This window comes from Narcine bancroftii, chromosome 5 (assembly GCF_036971445.1).
Source record: "Narcine bancroftii isolate sNarBan1 chromosome 5, sNarBan1.hap1, whole genome shotgun sequence".
NCBI classification, from domain to species: domain Eukaryota; kingdom Metazoa; phylum Chordata; class Chondrichthyes; order Torpediniformes; family Narcinidae; genus Narcine; species Narcine bancroftii.
This window is the reverse complement of record NC_091473.1, coordinates 89,660,288-89,684,075: the sequence shown is the minus strand read 5'-3', so window position 1 is coordinate 89,684,075 and position 23,788 is coordinate 89,660,288. Positions and strand designations below refer to the sequence as shown.

Genomic DNA, 23,788 nt, shown 5'->3' with positions numbered 1-23,788 from the left:
AAGTGTAACCCTATTGTTTAATTTTTATTTTGGCAAGTACAGCAATCAAAACCCAGCAGGACAAGGAAACCTTTCCTTAGAGACAAAATGTGAAAGTGTTCAATTGGGAAGGGCTAATTACGATGGATGAGGCAGGAACTAGCATGAGTAAATTGGAAACATGTTGAAGAGCGAAAGCACAGAATTAATGCGAAGTGAGTACTTGTACTGGGGTCAGGATAGATTTGTCCCACTGGGACAGGGAAAAGATGGTAGGAAAAGGGAACCATGGTTGATGAAACAGGTGAGGCAGCTAGTCAAGAGGAAGAATACATTAGATATAGGAAGAAGGAAACAAGAAAGGCTCATAAGTAAATGGAATGAAGGAGCTTAAGCAAGGAGTTGGGAGAGCTTGATGGGGGCATGAGAAGGCCTTGGCAAGTAGGATTAAGGAGAACCCCAAGGAGTTCTATGCATATGTGAAGAACAGAAGGATGATGAGAAAGAAAATGGGGCTTCTTTAGAATAAAGGAGGCAACATGTGCCTGGAGGCAGAGGAAGTTGGGGAGGTCCTGAATGAATACTTGGCTTCAGTATTCACAAGAGAAAAGGAACTTGATCATGGCGAGGTCAGAATAGAGCAGGCTTGACAATGTTGAGATTAGGAAAAAATGTTGAATCTTAAAAACATTGAGATAAGTTTCCAAGGCCAGGTGTTCTATACCCCAGGTTGCTGTGGGAAGTGAGGGAAGAGAAAGCTGGGGCAGTGGCTGTAACCTTGGAGTCCTCTTTGGCCACAGGGGAGGTGCCAGTGGATTTGATAATGGAAAATGTAGTCCCGTTGTTTAAAAAAGGTAATAGGGAGAATCCTGGGTAATATAGATTGTTGAGTCTTGCGTCAATGGTGTGCAAACTGTTGGGAGTGAGTTCTTAGGATAGGATCAATGAGAGTTTGAAGAATACAGTCTATTTAATGATAGCATGGCTTTGTGAAGGGAGGGTCTTCTGTATCTGGGTGCTAGAAAACTAAAAGCTCATGGGACACAAAAGCAGACTGGCAAGTCCGATCCAAAATTGCTCCAGTGGCAGAAAGTAAAAAAAAAAGTAATGGTTGGTAGAGTGGATTTTATCACTAGTAGATAATACTAAATTGCCTGTGGAATTCCAAAAGTAATAAAGTGTGCAGGCTAATGAAGAAGTATGCAGATGAAACAAAAGTTGTGCTGGATGGTGAAGGTAAAACTTTAAATTGCAGAAAGATCTTAATGGGCTGGTCAGTGGGGCAAGGAAGTGTTAAATAGAATTTATTCAGAGAACTAGAAGGATGAAGTTTCTCTACACAAATGATGTAGAATAGTTAGAGAGGGTCCAGGAGATTTACCAGGATGTTGCCTGAATTGGAGAATGTGTCTTATGAAGCAAGGCTAACAGAGCTTGGATCTTTCTCTTTGGAGCAATGAGAGGAGATTTAAGATTTGAGGTTTTTTTTTCATGTGATTAAAAAAAATTGTATTACACAAAATTGCATTTAGTCTGCCATAATTTCTCCATCACCAGCATACCTTACAGTCAGAGAGACAAAATAGAATGTCCCCACAGTTACCGAGTGTCCATGGATTAACCTGCTATGCTCCCACAGCCTCAGTCTTTAGTCTAATTTATCAGCAACCTGACCTCCAGATCCAAACCTCCATCACGATCAGAAAGCCTTCAGCACCTGATCCCCCTTGGGAGCTCCTCCTGCATATGCCTTCAGCCAGTTTCCAGCAGTTTGCAGCCTGCCAGGGTTGCTCACCTCGAGTCACCATCAGCTTGCCACCTATGTGTTCAGCTGCAGCCTCCCTCACTGGTCTGCTGCCTTGGTCAGTCTTGTAGAATCGTCTCTCGGCTTCTTCTCATATGGGGTGTGCTCGGTTTTCTAGAGCTCTGTGCCAGTCCGCTGCTTTCCCAGAGTCTGCAACCCCTCAAAGCCGCTGCAAATGGCCATGATCACAGTGGCAGGATTTTAAAATAAAACATCAGATCCTTTAACAGAGGAGTGCTGACTTCACTCCCCTCTCTCCCCTTGTCCGCATTAGCGGCAGTGCTGCCATTTAAAATAAAAATCTGAGTTAATGGAGTTGTACAAGATTGAGGCCTAGAGCCAGCATCTTTTTCCTGGGACAATAAGAGCAAATACCAGAGGACATCTATTTAAGGTGAGTGGTGGGTGTCGGCAATGCATTGCCAGGGGTGGAGGCTGGAACAGTAAGAACATTCAAAAGACTCTTAGATTTAAGAAAGTTAAGAGGATTATGGGTGTGAGGTCAGAAAGGATTAGATTGTTGTGGAGCTGGATTATATAGGTTTGTACATCATGGACTGGAGCTGGTGCTGAAATATTCCATGTAGTGTTTCAGTGATTTATCTGGGGAGGTGCAAAACATCACAGGAGATCTGAACGACGTAGAACAGAGTACCCTGGCAGGGCATGTGTATGGATTTTAAAGATAACAGGAAAGAGCATGTCTAAAAGGCATACAGTATTTTCTTTTTGGCTGAGTTAGAGTGCAAGAATTGGGAGATGAGATTAAAACTGTTCACATTAACTACACCATATCTTGAGTAAAGTTCTATCACCACTTTACAGGATGCGATGGAACTTGAGAGGGCTGAGGGGATTTCTGAATTATGTTGCCAGTACCGTAAAATTTTCTTTCATACAGTGGTGGGGGGGGGGGGAAAGGAAAGATGTAACCAAAATATAGTAAAGACCCCTGGTATTCAACACTTATGGGGATTGGTAGATGCTGGACAAGTATATTTTCCAGTTGCTTGAGACTTATCTTACAATGCCTAATATACCTGCATTAAGAATAAACTTTAAAATACAAAAATACTAGATTGTACATACACTGAGAAAACTTCACTTGTATGAATATTAGCATTTAACTTTATTTTCAGTCACATTCTTTGAAAACATTTAACCGTCGCTGCATCTGCAGGTTCCTCCATCTCTATGGCGCTGCCCAAAAGACAAACAACATGATAATCAGCCCTCCCCCCCCTCCCCAAGTTTACAGATAAAGCCTGTCTGTGGGGTCTCTTACTGAGCAAGGATAGGAAGACACTTTAAGAAAGTCACCCCAATAGTGAACAGCATCAACCAGCGCTTCATCCTAGGCGAAGCAATTGCTGTTTCATACAACTTTATTCAAACAGCTATGAGCAAAGCACGGACAAGGCCCTCCACTCATATCTTCACCAAAGGTTGATGTGTTACTTCAGAGAACATTTACTTTTTACAATTTTAAACTTATGTATTTTTACCTATCATTTTTATTTAAAATTTTAAAATATATTTTCCTTTTTGTTTTTTTACTGTTTGTTTGAATTCCAGACTGTATTTAAGTGGAGCCTTGCCAAAATGGGCAATGATTTAAGTTAATTGATGGAAGGTTTTGTGGGGAAACAAATGATGGAGACCCAGAGGATGGTAAAGATCCAGAAATTACTGCTTGATAAGTGGTGGAAAGGCAGAAACCCTCTTACATCAAAAAAATACGAAAAACTACAAGCCAAAAAATTTATTACTGGAAGTTGTGATTACAGTGTTTTGCACTTTTGGGATTAATGTCATATGCCATATGGCTTTCTTCTGTAAATTTTCTATGATCTCCATCAGTATCGAATTGTTAATCATGGCAAAATTCTCTTACTGGCATCGATTCTAGCATCTTAGAAATTTAACTCTTTGCAGTGAGGAGACTGGTTTTCATTTCTTTCTTTGGCTTGGCTTCGCGGACGAAGATTTATGGAGGGGGTAAAAGTCCACGTCAGCTGCAGGCTCGTTTGTGGCTGACAAGTCCGATGCGGGACAGGCAGACACGGTTGCAGCGGCTGCAGGGGAAAATTGGTTGGTTGGGGTTGGGTGTTGGGTTTTTCCTCCTTTGCCTTTTGTTAGTGAAGTGGGCTCTGCGGTCTTCTTCAAAGGAGGTTGATGCCCGCCAAACTGTGAGGCGCCAAGATGCACGGTTTGAGGCGATATCAGCCCACTGGCGGTGGTCAATGTGGCAGGCACCAAGAGATTTCTTTAGGCAGTCCTTGTACCTTTTCTTTGGTGCACCTCTGTCACGGTGGCCAGTGGAGAGCTCGCCATATAACACGATCTTGGGAAGGCGATGGTCCTCCATTCTGGAGACGTGACCCACCCAGCGCAGCTGGATCTTCAGCAGCATGGACTCGATGCTGTCGACCTCTGCCATCTCGAGTACTTCGACGTTAGGGATGAAAGCGCTCCAATGGATGTTGAGGATGGAGCGGAGACAACGCTGGTGGAAGCGTTCTAGGAGCCGTAGGTGATGCCGGTAGAGGACCCATGATTCGGAGCCGAACAGGAGTGTGGGTATGACAACAGCTCTGTATATGCTTATCTTTGTGAGGTTTTTCAGTTGGTTGTTTTTCCAGACTCTTTTGTGTAGTCTTCCAAAGGCGCTATTTGCCTTGGCGAGTCTGTTGTCTATCTCATTGTCGATCCTTGCATTTGATGAAATGGTGCAGCCGAGATAGGTAAACTGGTTGACCGTTTTGAGTTTTGTGTGCCCGATGGAGATGTGGGGGGGCTGGTAGTCATGGTGGGGAGCTGGCTGATGGAGGACCTCCGTTTTCTTCAGGCTGACTTCCAGGCCAAATATTTTGGCAGTTTCCGCAAAACAGGACGTCAAGCGCTGAAGAGCTGGCTCTGAATGGCCAACTAAAGCGGCATCGTCTGCAAAGAGTAGTTCATGGACAAGTTTCTCTTGTGTCTTGGTGTGAGCTTGCAGGCGCCTCAGATTGAAGAGACTGCCATCCGTGCGGTACCGGATGTAAACAGCATCTTCATTGTTGAGGTCTTTCATGGCTTGGTTCAGCATCATGCTGAAGAAGATTGAAAAGAGGGTTGGTGCGAGAACACAGCCTTGCTTCACGCCATTGTTAATGGAGAAGGGTTCAGAGAGCTCATTGCTGTATCTGACCCGACCTTGTTTCATTATATTCTACCACAATTGCACATATTTTAAGTTGGAACTATGGAACATTCTGTAACTTTAGTGTTAGCTGGATAAATAGCACAAGGAGTGGAAAGTGAGGAAGAAGCTGCTGTAGCAGCAGTAAATAGTGTATCTTTAGAAAATGAGACATTTGCAGAAATTAGCCAAGTGGCTTTGCTGCTTCTAAACATTGGGTTGCAACAACCACAAGCCAAAAATTGTGTACAATAACACAATGACTGGGGTAGAACCCCAATGAATTGGCACAGTGCCTTTTCTAATTTCCTCAGTTAGCTAGGAAGAGTAAGGAAATGAACAGTGAGAAAATTTGTAAAAATCCAGTCTGAATGTAGTTTAACATGTTTAAATTTAGCATTCTAATGACCATCAGTTTTATAAATTATTTTTACAGGCCTATATTCAGATAACTTACGTGGAACCATATTTTGACACCTATGAAATGAAGGACAGGATTACTTATTTTGACAAAAATTATAATCTGAGACGTTTCATGTATTGCACACCATTCACATTAGATGGCCGTGCTCATGGTGATCTTCATGAACAATTCAAACGCAAAACAATCCTGACAGTGTCACATGCTTTCCCTTATATTAAAACCAGGATCAATGTCATCCACAAAGAGGAGGTAAGGAAATTATTTCATGATTGAACATTTACTCTTATAGTTGATAAAATGCTTAACATTGGTTAAACTCCAACTGAACAAAAAATAACTTCTGGATCTTATTTTGCAGTGTTCAGATCTCTAGACCATCTTTCATTGTATTGTTATTTTTCAGGCAGTAGAAATTATGTGCAATGATATAATGTAACATGTATATGTTAATTTTTTTCATTTTTGAATTTTCTACATTCACTGTTGAAGTGCATGAATATGATATTGCAATTATAAATGTAATATTTAATGTTTTTCTTGCTAATATTGTGTAATTCAGTGTCTAAATTTGATGGGGTAGGAGATACCATGTATGACTATTTTTAGCATTGATAAGAACGTGCTACCTCACAAAAACCTAAGGGCCTACCTTACAGAGAGCTAAGACCTTTCATGGATATAAAGGCATTCAGCACCTACAGGAAGGAGCTCTTCTAAGATTTCTTCACCTGAGATTCTGTTTTTGAAACAAATGCCCACAACGCTTTATCCCAGTTCAAGGAAAGACATTAAAAATTCCAACTGACATTTGGAACAGACAAAATCCCTGTTGGATTATGGGAAGGGATGCTCTTCAAAAAATATCTAAATTTGTTGGTAGCATCTATAGAAGGAACCTCTTTGCTGTTTACCACAGCAAAAGTTGTTGCAAGGATTTTCTTCAAGAGTTAAAATGTGGAATCTCTTCAAGACTTGCTCGATATGGATATGGATATTTCTTAAATTTGAAACCATCAAGAACATAATCTAAATTACAACATGCAATTTGTGGTGTTAACCAATGGATCCATTCCACAACAAATGCAAATATAGAATGCAATCAAGCAAGATTGTGTTATTTTACGAACTCCTTTCAAACTCTTGCTGCAATACCACACTTCAGCTTCAACAAACTTCCCAACGAGATGAACTGAAGAATGAACAGAAAACTTTCAGCTTCTTCATTTCCACTCCAACCTCAGTCATTGAGCTGCAGGACAGACACTTGTGTGCTTGCACATTGGGAAATTGAACTCCAAGTCATTGACTCCTTTACTGAATTAAACAGAGGATGGGCTTTACAGTATGCAACCCACAGACAAAGGTCTGTTCCACCATGCACTGATCCATGGCAGGAACACCAACCACTCTGTGAAGACACATCAATAACTAAATTTAACATTACCTCCAGTGTTCCAGGACAAATTTTGGCAACCTGAGGAAACAGTGTACAAGTATGGCACCAGGCACATTTTCCTATATGATGTCAACAACCTATAGCAGGGCACCTCAAAGCATTAGAGAAATACTACCAAAACTTTGGAAAACCCTCCTCCTCCACAAGCAGCAAATCCCTATCTTCTCTCAACTGAGTATTTTTGAAGCTCTGATCATGTTCGTACAGCTCCAGTGAGCATGAGTTTGTGTCTTCATGCCTGACACAACATTTGCTTTAAGGACCACCGAAGCAAGAAATTTATTTGAGAACTAAGGAATCCTTCAAGGATGTTCTCAACGTGTCCCTGAAAATGTATAGCATCCTTACTGACATGGGAAGCTCTAGCCTGTGCCTGTTCAAAGTGGACTAGGCATCTGGATTTTCTATAATGGAAGCATGCAGATGCAAAGCACAAACAGTAGGACTGAAGCACACTCAATTAACATAGAACATTATAGCACAGAAACTGGCCCATTCAGCCCTTCTAGTCTTATTAACCTAATCTCCTACTACTTCACAATCTGTCCTATTTTTGCAAGTCTGAAAATACTCAAGACTCCTTAGAGGCTTCAAAAGCCACCAAGTGGAAGCATGTCAGTTTAGTTGGTAAATGCATAATCCAAATATGAAGCTGCAAATTCTGTTCAATCTGTCACCATTCTATGCTATGTGGAGATTAATTACATGAAAATGTCAAGCAGTGAAGTAATTGCATTGATTAAATGAAAAACATGTTGAAAGTTTAGTATGATTAAATTTTGTTTTTATCAACTGCAGATCATTTTAACACCAATCGAAGTGGCAATAGAAGATATGCAGAAAAAAACTCAAGAGCTGGCTTTTGCAACACACCAAGATCCAGCTGATCCCAAGATGCTTCAGATGGTGTTACAAGGTTCAGTGGGAACAACAGTTAATCAAGTATGGCTTCAAACCTAGCTGAAGGAAAAAAAAGCTCAACTCATTTTGTGTGCAACGATATTCACTGACAGTTTAAAGATTTGTGACCATTCAAATGAAACAATATTTCTCAAAGTAAATACATCATTATACAGCTAAAGAAATGCTAGATTAATATATTGGTTTTTTGTAAGTCATGGTGGTTCAACTTATCAATTGAAGTGACCACATTTCTACTCCGTATCCCCCTTTGGGAAACAAAAATGAAGTTTCCTTTTGAGCAATTAGGCTGGGTTTTAATGGAATTTTTTTCCTCCCAGTCCATAAATTACCTTACAATTTGATGTTAAAATGAATGAGTAGCTGTGATATTTTTGGGGGGTAACTAGTTGGATGAGGTAGGAAAATAAATTGAGCAAGGACCAAATCATGTAAAATTAGAAATGAATTTAAATTTAAGGGTTAAAAACAAATAGTGCACTATTAAAATCACTTTGATTTGCATAATCGATCTCATTTGAACTTGTAGTTAACTAGATGCTGTTCGATTTATTTGCTTTGAATTATTGATGCCAATTCCTGGAAATGCCTGGCTATGAGAAATGATGGAGAGACTAATAATAATAGTATTGGAAAACAGATGTGATGTATATTTAGCTTCAAAAGTATCTTCTGGTTATCAGTAACATTTTGTATTCCTTTTAAATTTGACAGTGGAAAGGTATAAGTAAATAATAGAAGGAAATTAAAATTTCAAGAAAATTATGTTTTTTTTTAATCATAGGAGCATACATTAAATTTTCAAGTTTGGTTTAGGATTAATGCACACCTGAAATTTGTCTTTATTAATTAAGATGTGATCAATTTCTTTGGTTCTCTGGTCAACCATAAACAAATTTCTGGCATTGTTTCTACCTTGTAAAAAAATGGAAATGGAAGTTAAATTATCCATCACATTTAATCTCTCCACACAGGGACCCTTAGAAGTTGCTCAAGTGTTTTTGTCTGAAATTCCTAATGATCCAAAGCTATTCAGACACCACAACAAGTTACGCTTATGCTTTAAAGACTTCACCAAAAAGTAAGATGTTGTGTTTTCCCATGTCATTTTTGTCTATGTTCAGGTACTACTGAGCTCTTGGCCTCTCAAAATGCAACAGAACAACCACTGCCTATAGAGTTGAGCACCACAGATTTGCTGTGAACACAACTTAATGAAGAAAACTTAGGGTGATAACAGAGATGCACCTACCTCATTAAAATAACATGTCTGATCCAACTGGTATAAACCATTGGTCCATAGAGCATAAACATTCTCCTCACCCTTTTGGTAAAAACACAAAATGCTGGAGAAGCTCAGCGTAACCAACATTTCGGGTTTGACCCTCACTCACATCAAAAAAAAATAAAAGCTTTGAGTGGCACCAAACTAAAGTCCTCATCAGCTATGTACAATAGATTGCAATAGACTGACACATAGGCTGATTGACAGTGTTTAATGATGTGTTTATTGGCATCGATGTTAATATGCATTATTCTTAATTATGTGTATTTTATGTATTTAATTTAAAATGTATTTTATTTTAAACAGTATGACTATTATTTAAGAGTTCCACTGTCATCTCATCACTCCCTCAAATATTTGAATAATCTTCCAGTAGGCTGTTTCTGCTATCTGATTCTTTCAAAACTGAATTATTGAAATTCAACTATGCTATTTAAGAGTTGGTGCAGGTTGAAACACATTCTTGCCCTCCCATTAGGCAAGAAAACATTGGTCATTTTCATATTGTACATTGGATCAAGATATCGTCCATGCAAAACAAGATTTCTTGAGGCATTTTGATTAGCATTAGACAGGAACATGGGACAGATTGTTTGCAGGGAAAGGGACATTTGACAAACAGACTAGAGAGAAATGTAGAGTGAAGGGCAAGGTTAACCAGATTAGGGATAATTCTCAGTTTATTCCTAACCTTCAATTTTTTAATTAAGATGTGAAGATGCTCTACGGAAGAATAAGAGTTTAATTGGTCCTGACCAAAAGGAATATCAGCGCGAGCTTGAACGAAATTATCATCGCCTCAAAGAAGCTCTTCAGCCTTTGATAAATCGGAAAATTCCCCAACTTTATAAACCAGTTCTACCACTCAGTTGCCATAGGTAAGTTATTTCTCCAGATTTTACTGAGATGTTAAAAAATATTTGACATTAACTTTTCTGATTATAATATTGCCCCCCTATAAATCTTGAAGCAAAAGTGCCATGACAAATTGCATGTTTGATTATGCAGTGAAACCCCCAGGATCTGGATATGTGAATTTTTCAGTTGTGTGAGGCAAACTGACCACTAGGGAGTACTAATTTTAAGAATTTTTTTGCTGGTTGCATGAGGCTGCCAGATTTTTACTGTGTTCAGAATTTTGTTAAAACTGATGTTCTCTGAGGATGGATTTTTCACAAGATGCCATTTAAATTTATTTATAGTACGGTATATTCTGGCCATTTAAACCCATACCACCCAGTTTAAACCTGTGTTTTGGAGGGTGTAGGAAACCAGAGCACCCGGGGTGTAGGAAACCAGAGCACCCGGGGAGAGCATATAAACTTACAGACAGCACAAGATTTGAATCCCAGTACACTGCAATAGCATAATGTTTATTGCTATGCTAAACATGCTGCCCATTGTGCACTGCCTGATTAGCTATTAAACTACACAATTCAAGAATGATTTTGTTGTCAAAAACACTTATCAACCTTGGTTAAGGTGGGGGTGATGCATTCCAAGTTCAGCCTGGGTTGAAAGCAGGTAGATCCTTGGGCAAGATGCATTAATCAACAACTTGCCACAAGTAGAATCTTGTCTGAACAGAACAAGCTACAATTCCCCAGCAGTCACATCCTTGAGAATTTTCTACTATCATTAAAATCCTGAAAAGTGCAAAATAAAATGTGCACAATTCATTTTCTTTGTGATTGCAGAGATTCTTTTAGTCGACTGAGCCTTCGGAAAGTGGACATCTGAAGAGATAGACTAGACATTTATCTACTATGCATGTATATGAAGGAATATCAACGCATTTCATCATCAGGCAACAGATGTGGTAATCAAAAATACATGAAAGAAATTCATACCTCATTTTTATACAACCATAAATGTAGATATTTTATATACACTACATTTTCTTTAAATGTGAAAACAAGGATAAATGTCAACAGTGATGGTACTGATCATTTGAATGCTCAAGGTTATATTTGATTACAGTCTCTGCATTGTGGTTGGTTGTTTTGTCACAAGCATGTACAGCTGTTCAGATTCACTAATGGTCCTGCTATTTATCTACATGTAATTAAAAGTTATTAATGTTTTATTTATCAAATTTGAACAAGACCCCTTGATCAATTGTGATTGGCATTTTTAAAAAACGTACAATTAAAAAATGAAATTACTAAGGAACTGATCATTTTTGTAAAAACATTTAATTACTGAAATAGCTTCTGCTTAATCAATAGGAGGATTTAAGCCAATACACATTTCTGTATAATCCAAACAGGAATGTTTAAAATTAAAAACACCCATGAGATATTAGGTACAACACTTGACTAGATGTTCTCCCTCACACGTTTATCACTTAAGGGTACTGTGCCTGAAGACTTCTCCATGTGGAACTAGTGTTGAAAAGTTGATTTCACGCAAGTCTGCAATGATACTAATGCCAAAGTAAAATAAGATATTACAGCAATTTCCTGCAATTGGTTGGTATAAATCCATTTGTTTATATTATGTTTAGGAAAGTAAAGTCAGCAGTAAGGATTGGAGTCCTTACCCACCTTACAATGATCCACTGGGTTAGTTGTAAGCCCCTCTCACACTCAAATTAAGATAATCTGCATAGAACTGTGCACTTCAAATTGTGAAAATATGAAAGAAACATTACTGGTACATATTATTTTGCCATTTTATTAGAGGTTTAAAAAGAGGTTGAACTTAATCAGTTCCTTATGCTACAAGTTTTATCCAAGGCTAGCTTCAAATTAGAAGATTGTTCTGTCCATGTCTACACCATCAAAACACTGGTCATGATAAAAGGCCTGTCACAACAGTATTTCTCTACCACAACACTGAAACTATATAATTCACAAAAACATTAAAGTTTATGTACCAATTGTGTTAATAACCCATTTTGATTTGACATATATGAAACACCTTTAGTTTCTATGGCAGTAAAACTGCTGTGATTTACTGTTGCCAACTTAGGATAGTGACCAAGCCTCGTTTTGTCTCCACATTATGCTAAATGGTCACTTCTGGGGGGGGGGGGGGGGGGGGGGGGGGGGGGGGAGAATCCAAGATATAATGTTGACATGAGCATGCAGGCTTATTAATTCAAATAAATGTTATTAAGAGACCAGTAGATTTTATGGACAATCTTCAAGTGCATTTACAAATTGGATGTGAATTAATACAACAGCTTCTCAAATACCTTAGAAACTGTACACTAGTTATACAATGAAACTTAAAAGCAATTTTGTTCAAAATTATATTTACATTATTTTCATGACTATTGTACAATGCTTGAGAAAATAGAAATGTGACTATATTCCTAATATATATGTACAATTTCAAACAGGTAGAGCAAAAATCTAGAAATAAATGTCCCTTTAAGGATATGACCTCCCATCACCATGACAAAAATTATAAATGTTAAATAGTGTAGAAATAGCAATGTCTGAATTAAGAACAAAACAAACTCTTAAATGCTGTGTGGTTTTATTATGACAACTCAACAAGTGCCAAATTTAGAATTTTGTAGCTTCATTCTGACTATTCAAAGGTCAGGTTTGTTCAAGGTTGATCTCAGCCAACACAGTAATACCAAATACTTGGTAGTAAACAGAGTAATGCAGCAGGTTCCTTTGAAACCTGGAAATATTAGAAGTGAAGCTCAGGCATTGGGTCAGACCTAACTGGCTTCTCCCATCTCCCAACCTTATAAAATTTAGCAGATCACATTCTTACCATTTTGTTATGGGTTGCAAGGCAGTTTTATAAATATGGAAATGTGTTTTACACTAGTCTGTGGTGATTTTAAATCACTTTTGAAACATCAAAAACAGCCAACCAAACTGGGATGAAGTAGAATTGTAAAACCAGAACAATCTCCTAAGGAGACAAAGAAATATAGATTTTGCACATGGCATTATTTGTGCAAATACTGCAAGTATTCAATTTTCAAAACCTACAAATTTAGAGCCTGCAATATTTTCATATTTAAACCTCAATTTGGGTGTTTAATCAGGCTGTTTTGATTCTGTTTGATTGGTTATTCATGAAGCTTCACTGGCAAGGTTTAAAAATAATCAATATTAAATAACAAGCAGTGAAAAATACCCCATGACAAAATTATATTACAACAATTTAAGGCGCATGTTTATGGGTTTACCATTTTCTTGTAAAACAACAGATATGGTGTTGATGCACAAGAAGTTGATGGAGAAAGTGAGCTGAGAAAATCTTGCTCATCTGTAAATTTCACCTCAGCATCATCAAACAACATCCATTTTCCTTCATACTTCTGCAGACCACAGCAGCTTTGAGGAATATTATTTTCTGGACCATTTCTCTGAGTTTTAAGTTCTCCGTGTTGACTATTAATGCTACTTTGGTTGTTGAGAAAACAATTATGTTTATCTTCAAAGTTAACAGAGTCTGATTTGTCATTTTCTTTTAATGCAAATCCAGGGTTTTCAGGGTCATTCTTGTTCTTGGAGCCATAAAGATCAAAGTTGGATATATTTTTTTGTCCACCCAGGAGCCCAACACTTTCAGCATTTTTCTTTGTCATTTTACCAGATGTTTGGAAGTTTCCTTTTAATTTAACTGATATCTCTCCATCATCAAATTCATGTGAACAAACAGAGTTCTTTGCATCTTCTTCACTGAGTGATTCTTGTTTCACACCATATGCACAATTCAAGGCAGATTCTTCTTTGTGCACCTCATGACTCCCAGAATATGTCATTTTTATATAGGCTGTGTAATGACCACTACTAATACTCACCCCATTATGCATGACTACTGCAAACAGTTCATAGTTGTCATTAGCTTCTTTCGTACTCCATTCTTCCAGTGAAAGTGTAAGAGGAGTCAGTAAGGGAGTATTCACTTTTGAGAGATTTCCATAAGGTTCCAACCTAAAAAGGTGGGTGGCAATACAAGTCCATATTTTGCATCAGCAAGCAAACAACAATCAACATTATTACTATGTGAAGCAAACTAACTTTAGGATTTGAATGAAAACCCTAAAGTTTATAATTTCCAACCTTCTGTAAATGATATGAAGGGAATTCATTAAACTGACACAAGCTGTTGATAAGATAGTTCTGCTGTAAGGTACAGTACATGAACACTATCCTTTACAAGTTATAATTGAACTTTAATTTGCATATTAAATTTACAAATTATGTAGCCCAAAAAACTGTATCTAAAGTACAATATGAACAGTTAAAATAATGGATTTGTTGTGATAAATTAGCCTCCAGTCACCCTACTTGATGAAGGGCAGTATACATTCATAAAGGCACACCCTGCCTCAGGGTTTCACAACTGCTCTTTCTGAACTGAGGGGTAAATTCTCCATACCATGAGTGGTGGTTATATGGAAGGAGCCACTAGATCAAGTACAGAGATATAATTACCATGTTTGAAAGGCATTTGGACAGATGGATATGGACCCAATAGAGGTAAATGGGTTTAGCTTATAGGCAATACAGTTAGCATGAATGAGTTGTGCTGAAGGGCCAATTTTTGTGCTGTTCATTCTAAACTCTTTAAAGGTTAAAACAGTTGAATTTTGTGGGAAATTTCAAGATCATTGGTAGCCTCATTTTCTGGGTCAGAGCATTGTTAACTGCATTACATTTCAATTTTATTTTTACTATTCTAGATAGGAATGGCATGAAAATATTTAGCAAATTATGGCATTTTAATTATTGTAGATGTGTACATTAAGGCAGCAGACCCATGGGAATATTACCTTTAATCTGCTGAAGGAACTCTGCATCAATGAGAGAAAAACTCTGTTTCCAGCTGAAACCCTTCAACGAGATGAAAAGAGAAGACAGCTATTGAGAGGAGATGGTCTTCCCTCCACACACAGTCTTGATGAAGGCTTCTGGCTTGAAACATTAACAATCATTTTTCTACTAATGCTGTTTGACCCACTGAGTTCCTCAAGCAGATTGTTTGTTCCTCCAGATTCCAGCATCCAGTTTCCTGTATCTCACCTTTAATGACCCTCAATCGGAATCATGGAATACACTGTGGGGCACCATCACCTGAAGGAAGACTATGAATCCCCACCAACATTAAGGACAGTTAGAATGGGAAATAAATTTTCACTTTGGCACCAATACCCAGACACTGAAAATACATTAACCTATGTGTAGACAGGTAAAATTACTACAAAGCTTTTTTTTTAAATAAATTTTTTAAAATAAATAAATAAATATTTTGAAACGTATTTTTTTTTAGTTTTAAGATGAAAGGGGAAAGGTTTAGGGGGAACATTAGGGAAAAGTTCTTCACTCAGGGTGATGGGAGTGTGGAATAAGCTGCCATCAGATGTGGTATTTGATCTTATTTATTAAGAATAAATTGGATAGATACATGGATGGGAAAGGTCTAGAGGGTTATGGAATGGGAGGGAGCAAGTCAGTGGGACTTGCAGAATAATGGTTGGCACAGACTAGAAGGGCCAAATGGCCTGTTTCTGTGCTGTTGTCTTCTGTGGTTCTAATTGTGTATATATATATATATATATATATACACACACACACACACACACACACACACACACACACACTTGTGAATATAGAGTTCATCTCCCTCTGGATTTCTATCTAAAAAGGAAGAATTATGGCAAAATATTTAATAAGAAAAGCAGGTGGGAGAAAACAAATCAGATTACAGAAGTTTTAAATCACTGATTTTCAAACTTACTCTGAGTTACACGCTGCAAAACACTTTAAATGGATCGTCACAACTTCTGGCATCTTGTCAAACAACAGGCTGCGTTCAGCTTCTGTGTAATGATGACAGTTTTCACAGAAATATTTGTCTTCACCAACTATTCTTTCCACTGAAGCGAACTGTGATATCGCCCACTTCAGCGTTTTTATTTCCATCTTCGGTTCTGGTGATACTGAAGAAATTATAAAAGTATTAAAGACACTCAATTTTTTCCCCTTGTTATTCATCCCTACACAGTAATTCTAGAAATCAGCCTCAAGATTTTTCCTAACACTACTATCCAGTACTTCATTTTGAAAGAATACCATTTGGCCTGTTGAAACAATATCAACTGCACATAAACAATCCAATATGCTAGAAAACAGAAGGATGGAAAATATGCCCTATATAAGAAAGATTGCAAGGATAATCCAGCTACAGGCTAGTAAATTCAAGGTTAGTTATGAATAAGTTATTGGCTTTGTACAAGAGAAATTATTGTCTCACAAATTTCACATTTTCTTGAACAGATATGGAAAAGATTTACAAGAACACTACTGGGACTGATGAGATTAAGTTGCAACAAGAGGTTGGGTGGCAGTTTGCCTAGCAACAATGCTATTATAGCACCAGCAACCCAGGTTATAACCCAGGTTATAAGTGCTGTCTGTAATGAGCTTGTACATTCTCCTCATGTCTGTGTGGGTATCCTCTGGGTGCTCCAGTTTCCTCCCATCCATCAAAATGTATGGGAGTTGTAGTTTAATTGAGTTATTTGGTTAGCACGGCCTTGTGGGTCAGAAGGGCCTGTTACCGTGCTGTATGCCTAAATTAACATTTTCTCCCTGGAGTGCAGGGGGGTGGGGGGCTTTTAAAGGCTATATAAAATTATAAGGAGCCTAGGTAAAGAGTGATGGTCTTTTTCCATAGGTAGGGGAGTCTAAAACTAGGCATAAAATTGAGGGGAAAGATTTAGAAAGGGACAGCTTTATTATGCCAATTGATAATGTGGAACAAGCAGATGCAATCAAAACATTTAAAAGACATTTACACAGGTATATGGATAGCATTAGAGGGAAAATTGGCCAAACATGCTAACTGGACTAGCTTAGGAAGATACTTTGATGGCATGGACAAGTTGGGCCAAAAGGGCCTGTTTCCTCTGACTAAGTAGTGCCACTTTACCATCTGCCCCCAGAGGCTGAGAAAATTCTTCCTTTCAGATATATTTAAAAATTCCAATAATCTGACATCCAACTATTCAAAATCTGTCTGATGTTGGTGGAGTTTGTGGCAGCGTTTAAACTCACTCGAGTCCTAATTCTCAGGTTTTCCTTTCCCTCACCTCGTTCACTGGAAAATAATACTGTAGAATAAGTGAATTAAAATTGCACTGGATGCTATTTCTATTAATGTCACAATAGTCTGTAAAATTTCCCAGGCTGGCACCAAAATTCCAAATGTGCTATATTATCAGTTTTATGATATATCACAGTATCTTTATTCCCCTGCCCAATTACTTGATTCAAACTCTTCAAATTAGTTGTTTTTATTAATGTTGACTTTCTCTAATCAGTCTACACTTCCCAGTTGATTGTTAATTCCGTCCCTGATTATCGCTCCAAAGACTTTCCACCACTCAAGTCAAACCGACTAGTCAGCAGTTACTGGAGTTATCCAAACATGGTCTGACCACTAAAATGACAGGTCATTTCACTGGGAAATCATTCTCCTTTTTTAGCAGCTTCCCTCAAGTTCAGAGGTTAAAATGAAGTAGGGTGTCAATTTCTCCCTGACATGCAGAGTATTCCAAGCATTTTCTATTTTTTCAGATTTCAAGCACCTGCAGTATTTTGTTACACAATGCACTACTGGAAAATTATGTACTGTATTTATCATTTCCCAGTTGTAACAATAACAGTGTAGGGGTCAAAACCAAGTGCTGCCAGTTTAGAGCAGTCTACAGTTTGTTTTGCATTCCTTTGAACATAGCCTGTGAAACCAAGGTCTTTTTCTGTGTGGTTTTGAGATTTAAAAAAAAGTCAGTTTTGAATTGTTCTGAGAAGATGTAGTCTAGAATTGGACCTGAAACTTTTGACCATGAAATGTAACATTTCAAATGATGTATTAAGTATCATGTTAATCGCATATCAAAGTTGATAAGTAACAACCCACATTGTGTCATGGATCTTTTATGAAGATCAAGTCACAAACAGGAATTCCAGACTCTACAGGAAGTTACTACAAACAGCAAAAACCTATTTCATAACTTACTCTCAGAATCTCTCTCTTTTGGGTCATTCTCTTGAACAGGTACACTTATGTCTTGGAAATTCTCTCTTCGCTCAGAGTAACACTCACACTCCAAACATCGTGTTCTCAGAACTAATTGTCCTTGGAACATTCCATCCATTAGGTCAAAGCCAGTCAATTCTACAGAAACAAAAAGGATCCATTAAAAAACATAACACCAAGTGTTGAAGTTTTTGTAAATGTTCCAGAAACTACAAAGGTAAAGATCCTACATATTTGCCTGGTGAGATTTTTTTCTTGTTGATTTATGCTTTGTAACAGCTTGGGCATTACAAATGAGGAACAATTCAAAAGACTACAATAAAGCTATTAAGTAGAGCACTCCCTCCAGACATACAACTTACAGCTAAAGACCAGCAGGTTTTTGAACACGAAAGCACAAATACAACTTGGAATGTTGTTTCATGATCTAAATACACCAAAAATATTACACTTCAAAATTTCTTACTTTCTGCTGTGGGGCTCTCAAACTTAATTTACGGCTTTAATTTCCTGTTATGACCTTGATACAATTTCAATATCCATTTCCCATTCCTGTTAACGTTCAACAACTTAACTGCACCATTAACTTATTTTTCCAGGATCACATTTGCCTCTTACTTCTCTATAGAAACATGATAATTATACCAAACCAAGAATATTTGATTTAAAAAAAAAGTATTGTCTTAAAAACTAGCAGTGTGAAATGTTTATAGAGACAATCAATGCATCCTGATCTTCTAGATCCTGGTTTGGATCAAAAGGAAAAAAAAGACTTAACAGAACTTATCAACTCACTAACCTGTTTTACATGTGCTCACATCTTCAACTTCACACAAGTCTTGATTTTTCTCACAGGGGATTTCTTTAACACACTGCATTGTATAGCCCAATGAAGAATTTGTTGAATGGTCCTCATTTTCAGCTTCTCCACAATTGAAGGAATGTCCATTTACATCATCATTATTTGGTCCTTTAGTGTTTGTATTTGATGTCAGTTTCCCAAGGCTACAAATTTTTGATGACATAGCAAATCTTAATCCAAGTCGTATTTTTTTCTCGGCAACTATGCAAGCAGTGCCATTTTCATATACATTCTTCACATCCATATCAGGTGCTTGCTCAATATGGTCTCCTGAAGGTTTCCTTTTCCCTCTTGTTTGCCCTTTTCCTTCTACATGATTAGGATCCTTTGGCAATTTAGATCTTTTCATTGGATTGCCCACTTGTGGGTCACTTTTTCGTTTTCCATTTTTCTTCTTCTTTTGTATCTGCTCTTTTTCCAGATCAGGCATTTCATGGTCATCTTGTACAATGCTCTTTTTGTCACTAGAGATTTCAGTGGGCCTGTTCAGCATATTTTCCTCATTTGTTTCAGGGTCAATCTTTTCTTCAGCAGATTTATTATTTTTTAATAACTGGCATGCTTCTAGGATGTATCCTAAAATACACTGCAAAACTTCCTGTGCATCATGCTGGAGATAACCATCATACATTGGATTCAGCTCTCTAAAATAGGTGGACAGTTTATACATTATTTTGTGGACAGTTTGTGTATTTTATTCAAATGTCAATTCACTTTTTGTACCAAAATAGGACTTTTAATAATACACTGCAAATACACTTAACATCTTACTGATATAACTTGGCCACTTGATTACAGAAGAGTAAGTGTTCCATCAAGATCCTGCATTACATCTAACCAAGGTCATGGGGTTCAAATGAAGAGACAAGATGATGGAATTGCATGTTTCAAAAAGTTTCCAATTATTTTTAACTTTTGGAAATGCTCATGGAATATGAGCTCCTTTGAAATAAAGCCTTTATAAGGATAATTTCAATATTGACTCTTGTTGCAATAGGTCTGCAAATGCACTAGTTGTCAGTTCGACTGATGCATTTACTGATGGTGAGCTGTGAGACAAATCTATTTTAGCTAGATGTAAAATTTATAGGAATGATAAAACCGGTTCTCTCGATGCTGAACAACCTAATGACACTCCTGCTCATCCAAATTAATTACCAGGAAAATACAAGAACCCATTGAGAATGTTTGATAAAGCAAGTTGGGAGAAAAATTATGAGTAAAATAGACAGAAAACAAATCTGATATACTCTGAGGGAAGATGTAAAAAGAATAGGGAAGGGGAAACTAGTCAACATAGGTAGGTGTTCAAGGCATTTGGTGTGTTGCCAACCACAGATGTTATTGGGGTACAATGCACACCAACTCCCAAATCCATAACCCCTTCCACCAAGTCATCAGTAAAATGTTCTGGCAATTCATGCAGGCTCTTCATATTACATAACATCCTGATTTGTAAACATCATCATTCCATCACCTTCACTGTCTCTTAATTCTGGAACTTCCCATTCAATTGCACTTTGGAATACTGCCACCACAATCTCCAGCAGTCCAAGATGATTCACTCCCACTTCCTCAGAGACAAATGATAATGTCAATATCCCAAAAATTAAAATGAACATGAATTAAGAATTAAGAGGGGTTGGGCAAACCTTGGACAATAGGACGAAGTCAATAGAAACCAAGCCTGCTCAAGCATTCAGTAACATCTTCGCTGATCAAGTCTTGGCCTCAATATTGCCTCTTTCCTCCATCGCCCTTGATCCACTAATACTTTAAAATATTTGTCAAATTTCTACCTCCATAGCTGGCTGGGTTAAGATTTCCAGAGATTCATGCCCCTGAGAAAATAAATGTCTTTTCATCTTCAGGTGATCCCTTATCCTGAAACTATGCCTCCCAAACTCTTGAAATTGGGAAACTTCCTTTCAATAACCACCCTATCAAGACCACGCAAAGTCTTGCACGTCTCAGTGAGATCACTATTCATTTTTTATCCTCCAATAATTATAGGTACAATCTGCTCATTTTCTTTCCTTCTCAACTCAATCCTTGGAATTACCTAATGAACATTCTCAGCATTACTTCCAATGCAAGTACATTATTCCCTAAATACAGAGGCCAAAACTGTAGTCAGAACACCAGGGCTTTCTCACCACCATTAGAACAAAAATTACTTCAGCATTTCAGAATAGAAGAAAAAGACAATCTTATTTTCCTATTGATTTCTGCTACTTAGTGTCTCACAAGTGCAATTCAAACAGAAGCTAACACAAAAGGGGAAAAAAACTATTTTACGCTCATGGAAGAAGAATGGATACTACTCTATGACTGAAGTATGTTCATGGAATCTATTGTGATTCTGTAGTCATGGCCACCAAAATAAGTGGCATTAGGTGAGAATAGGAAACACAAGAGGAGCACTGCAAAATCCATTTTAACCATGTCATTCAGACGAATAAATGTTCATTTTCTGATTTTGCCAAGGATTCTGGCTTTAAAAATATTTAATGAAAGGCCAACTACATAGATTGTGGGAAAAGTACTCAAAGACTGAATTTTTGATTATAATTCCAACGCAGACACCATTCTTTAACACCAACATCTAAATTTTTCCCTTCACCAATCGTTAGCAATTAATTATTGCATTTGAAAACATACCTCAATGTACCCATCAGTCTCTTGGGCTGAATAGCAAGTTCCCTCTCTGTGTAATTCTTGGCATTGAGAAGATAACTGGCCTGTATCTGCTCCATAGATACAATCAAGTTATGCAAACTGCAGATTAACTCTAAGCAAATTGGCAATTCCTCTCGACCATTTGTTATGTTCTATAGCACAGAAACATTCACAGATTAATAATGTACTTCTAAGTTTAGTTAGCTTTAACTTTTAACTGTCAGGATATAAAATTAATCACCCATCTTCCACAGCATTATTTTTCATTACATGCATAATACTTTGAAAAGAGAAACGCCATTTCCTTTATGGCAGTTTTGTGCTTGTTTACTGACTTAACGAGTCCTCTTTCGTTCCTCTGTGAACTAGCTTAAGATATCACTATGGCAATGTGATGCTGAATTACAGATCTGAAAGTTACTCACCAAGCCAATATTTGGCTTTGTTAGTGGACATTGTTTTGGACACAATACTAATAATAAACAAATCTATTTTAGTTAAGGATATAGTGACCAACTAATTGCTGATCATTCCAAATAGATAACATGCAGGTTTATTCTAATTTTGAATTACCTGGTCTGTTTTGGGATCTTCACTCTTGATAATTTCTTGTTTCATGGTAATAATGTCATACATAAATTCCATCCTTGTTTTAAATCCAGGGCAATAATACAACACCTACTTATTAAAAAATGTAAACAAACTGTGATAATAGTCTGAATTACACAGGGATCTCCATCAACATAAAAATTACTCAATCACGAAGAACCGCTAAATAGAATTACATTATCATAGCACAAAGACATATTTTGTGCACCAAGCTTTCCTTCATCACCAGTCAGCTAGTGCAAATCCTGAATATTACAATTATACAGTGATTATATGAATCAGTTATACAGTTACAATTTAAAATATTTTATCAACTGTTTTAGCCAATATCTCAGAAGATTCAGAATTATTTTACAGAAAAGTGAAATATAATAACTTACAATACAAGAACGTGGTAGTCAATATATGCACAAAAATTTGTTAGATTGGTTAATTCTTTCATTAAAAGAACATTATTAGTCCCTTACTTTTCTTCAGGTTCCTGGGATTTTTTAAATCATTCCTAAATGTGAGCACTGTACTACCATTTGAGCTAAAGCTGATAAGCAAATATCCATGGCTGAATAAAATTCTGTCAAAAATTAAATTTCCAAATGTCATCTTACCCCACTCCCCCCATGTCCTCCACACCTTAATTTTGTTTGGAATTTTTTTTTTTTTTTTTTTTTAAAAGCTGTGATCATTCATTTTCTCACTTGTCAATTAAGAAACTATACTGCCGTTTACTGGTTTGATTCTTTAGGCCACACTGTGGACATGGGGATTATTGAAAATGGAAACGTTATTGGTAATGCTTTCAAAATGTGCTATTCCTTTGGTGAAGACATAAGGTGGCTTGAGTTGGTGTAAATACTAGGATAATGGCCAGTTTCTGGAATTGCCTGAATTGCACATCTTTTCCTCTGCTTATCCATACTTTGAGGAATAAAAGCAACATCTGCTACTCATTACATTTGTCAGAAATGCTTTAAAGCACTTCAAAAACTTGAATTGCCTGAAAAATGGTAACTTATGAAAGTGGGCAGACAGTCCTAGTCCTACAGGAAGCCAATGAAATAATTTAAAAAAAAGTACCCACTTTTATTACCAAGGTTTGATTTCAGAACCAAATGTGATATTTTCTCCTATTCCAAGTGTTAAATGCTGATAAGGATCTTATTTTATTTTAATTAATAGTACTTTTAATAAATTATGGAGATAATAATGCATGCTGGAGGCTGGGGTTAGTTTAATTTAAAAGAACAGTTTGAAAAACTTGCATTTCCAAATTAATCATATTTCAGAATAGATGCATCCTGATGAGTTACAAAATCAGAAAGTGACAAATACAAATTGTCCAATTACGTTAAAGATGTTTCCACGTATCAATTACTTTACCTGAAGCACACTATTGAGGTAACATGTATTTCCCAAATTGTTCAAACCCACAAAAGGTAGAATCTCCTCCTTCTTTTCACAATCAATTGCATTAGCTACCACTTGAGCTCCAGGAATGGTCTTGTCACATCTGTTTTTTTTTAGCAGATGGGGAAAGAAAGATATACCAGGTTACCAGAATAGTAATCAA

General features: G+C 37.2%; 2 protein-coding genes across 18 annotated transcripts in view; one reads left to right on the top strand and one right to left on the bottom strand.

Annotated features, from left to right (window-relative positions):
• The window catches only part of dock7 (dedicator of cytokinesis 7), a 310,961-nt gene that overhangs the window by 279,757 nt on the left and 7,416 nt on the right, over nt 1-23,788 (top strand). For 10 of the 12 annotated variants that reach the window (XM_069938284.1, XM_069938280.1, XM_069938278.1 and 7 more), the window contains 5 exons: nt 5,401-5,637; nt 7,643-7,786; nt 8,740-8,846; nt 9,761-9,928; nt 10,748-11,218. In XM_069938284.1, coding sequence (XP_069794385.1) covers nt 5,401-5,637; nt 7,643-7,786; nt 8,740-8,846; nt 9,761-9,928; nt 10,748-10,790 — 699 coding nt within the window. In that variant the 3' untranslated portion in view covers nt 10,791-11,218. Of the gene's footprint in view, nt 1-5,400; nt 5,638-7,642; nt 7,787-8,739; nt 8,847-9,760; nt 9,929-10,747; nt 11,219-15,023; nt 15,231-23,788 lie in introns of those variants that run through there. The other 2 variants (XR_011357730.1, XR_011357731.1) reach the window with 2 other exon arrangements.
• Nucleotides 12,098-23,788, bottom strand: part of usp1 (ubiquitin specific peptidase 1) — a 40,209-nt gene continuing 28,518 nt past the window's right edge. For 5 of the 6 annotated variants that reach the window (XM_069938293.1, XM_069938294.1, XM_069938295.1 and 2 more), the window contains 7 exons: nt 23,599-23,728; nt 22,186-22,290; nt 21,595-21,764; nt 18,871-19,577; nt 18,051-18,209; nt 15,768-15,969; nt 12,098-13,960 (listed from right to left, as the gene is read on the bottom strand). In XM_069938293.1, coding sequence (XP_069794394.1) covers nt 13,198-13,960; nt 15,768-15,969; nt 18,051-18,209; nt 18,871-19,577; nt 21,595-21,764; nt 22,186-22,290; nt 23,599-23,728 — 2,236 coding nt within the window. In that variant the 3' untranslated portion in view covers nt 12,098-13,197. The remainder of the gene's footprint in view (nt 13,961-15,767; nt 15,970-18,050; nt 18,210-18,870; nt 19,578-21,594; nt 21,765-22,185; nt 22,291-23,598; nt 23,729-23,788) is intronic. The other variant, XM_069938298.1, reaches the window with a different exon arrangement.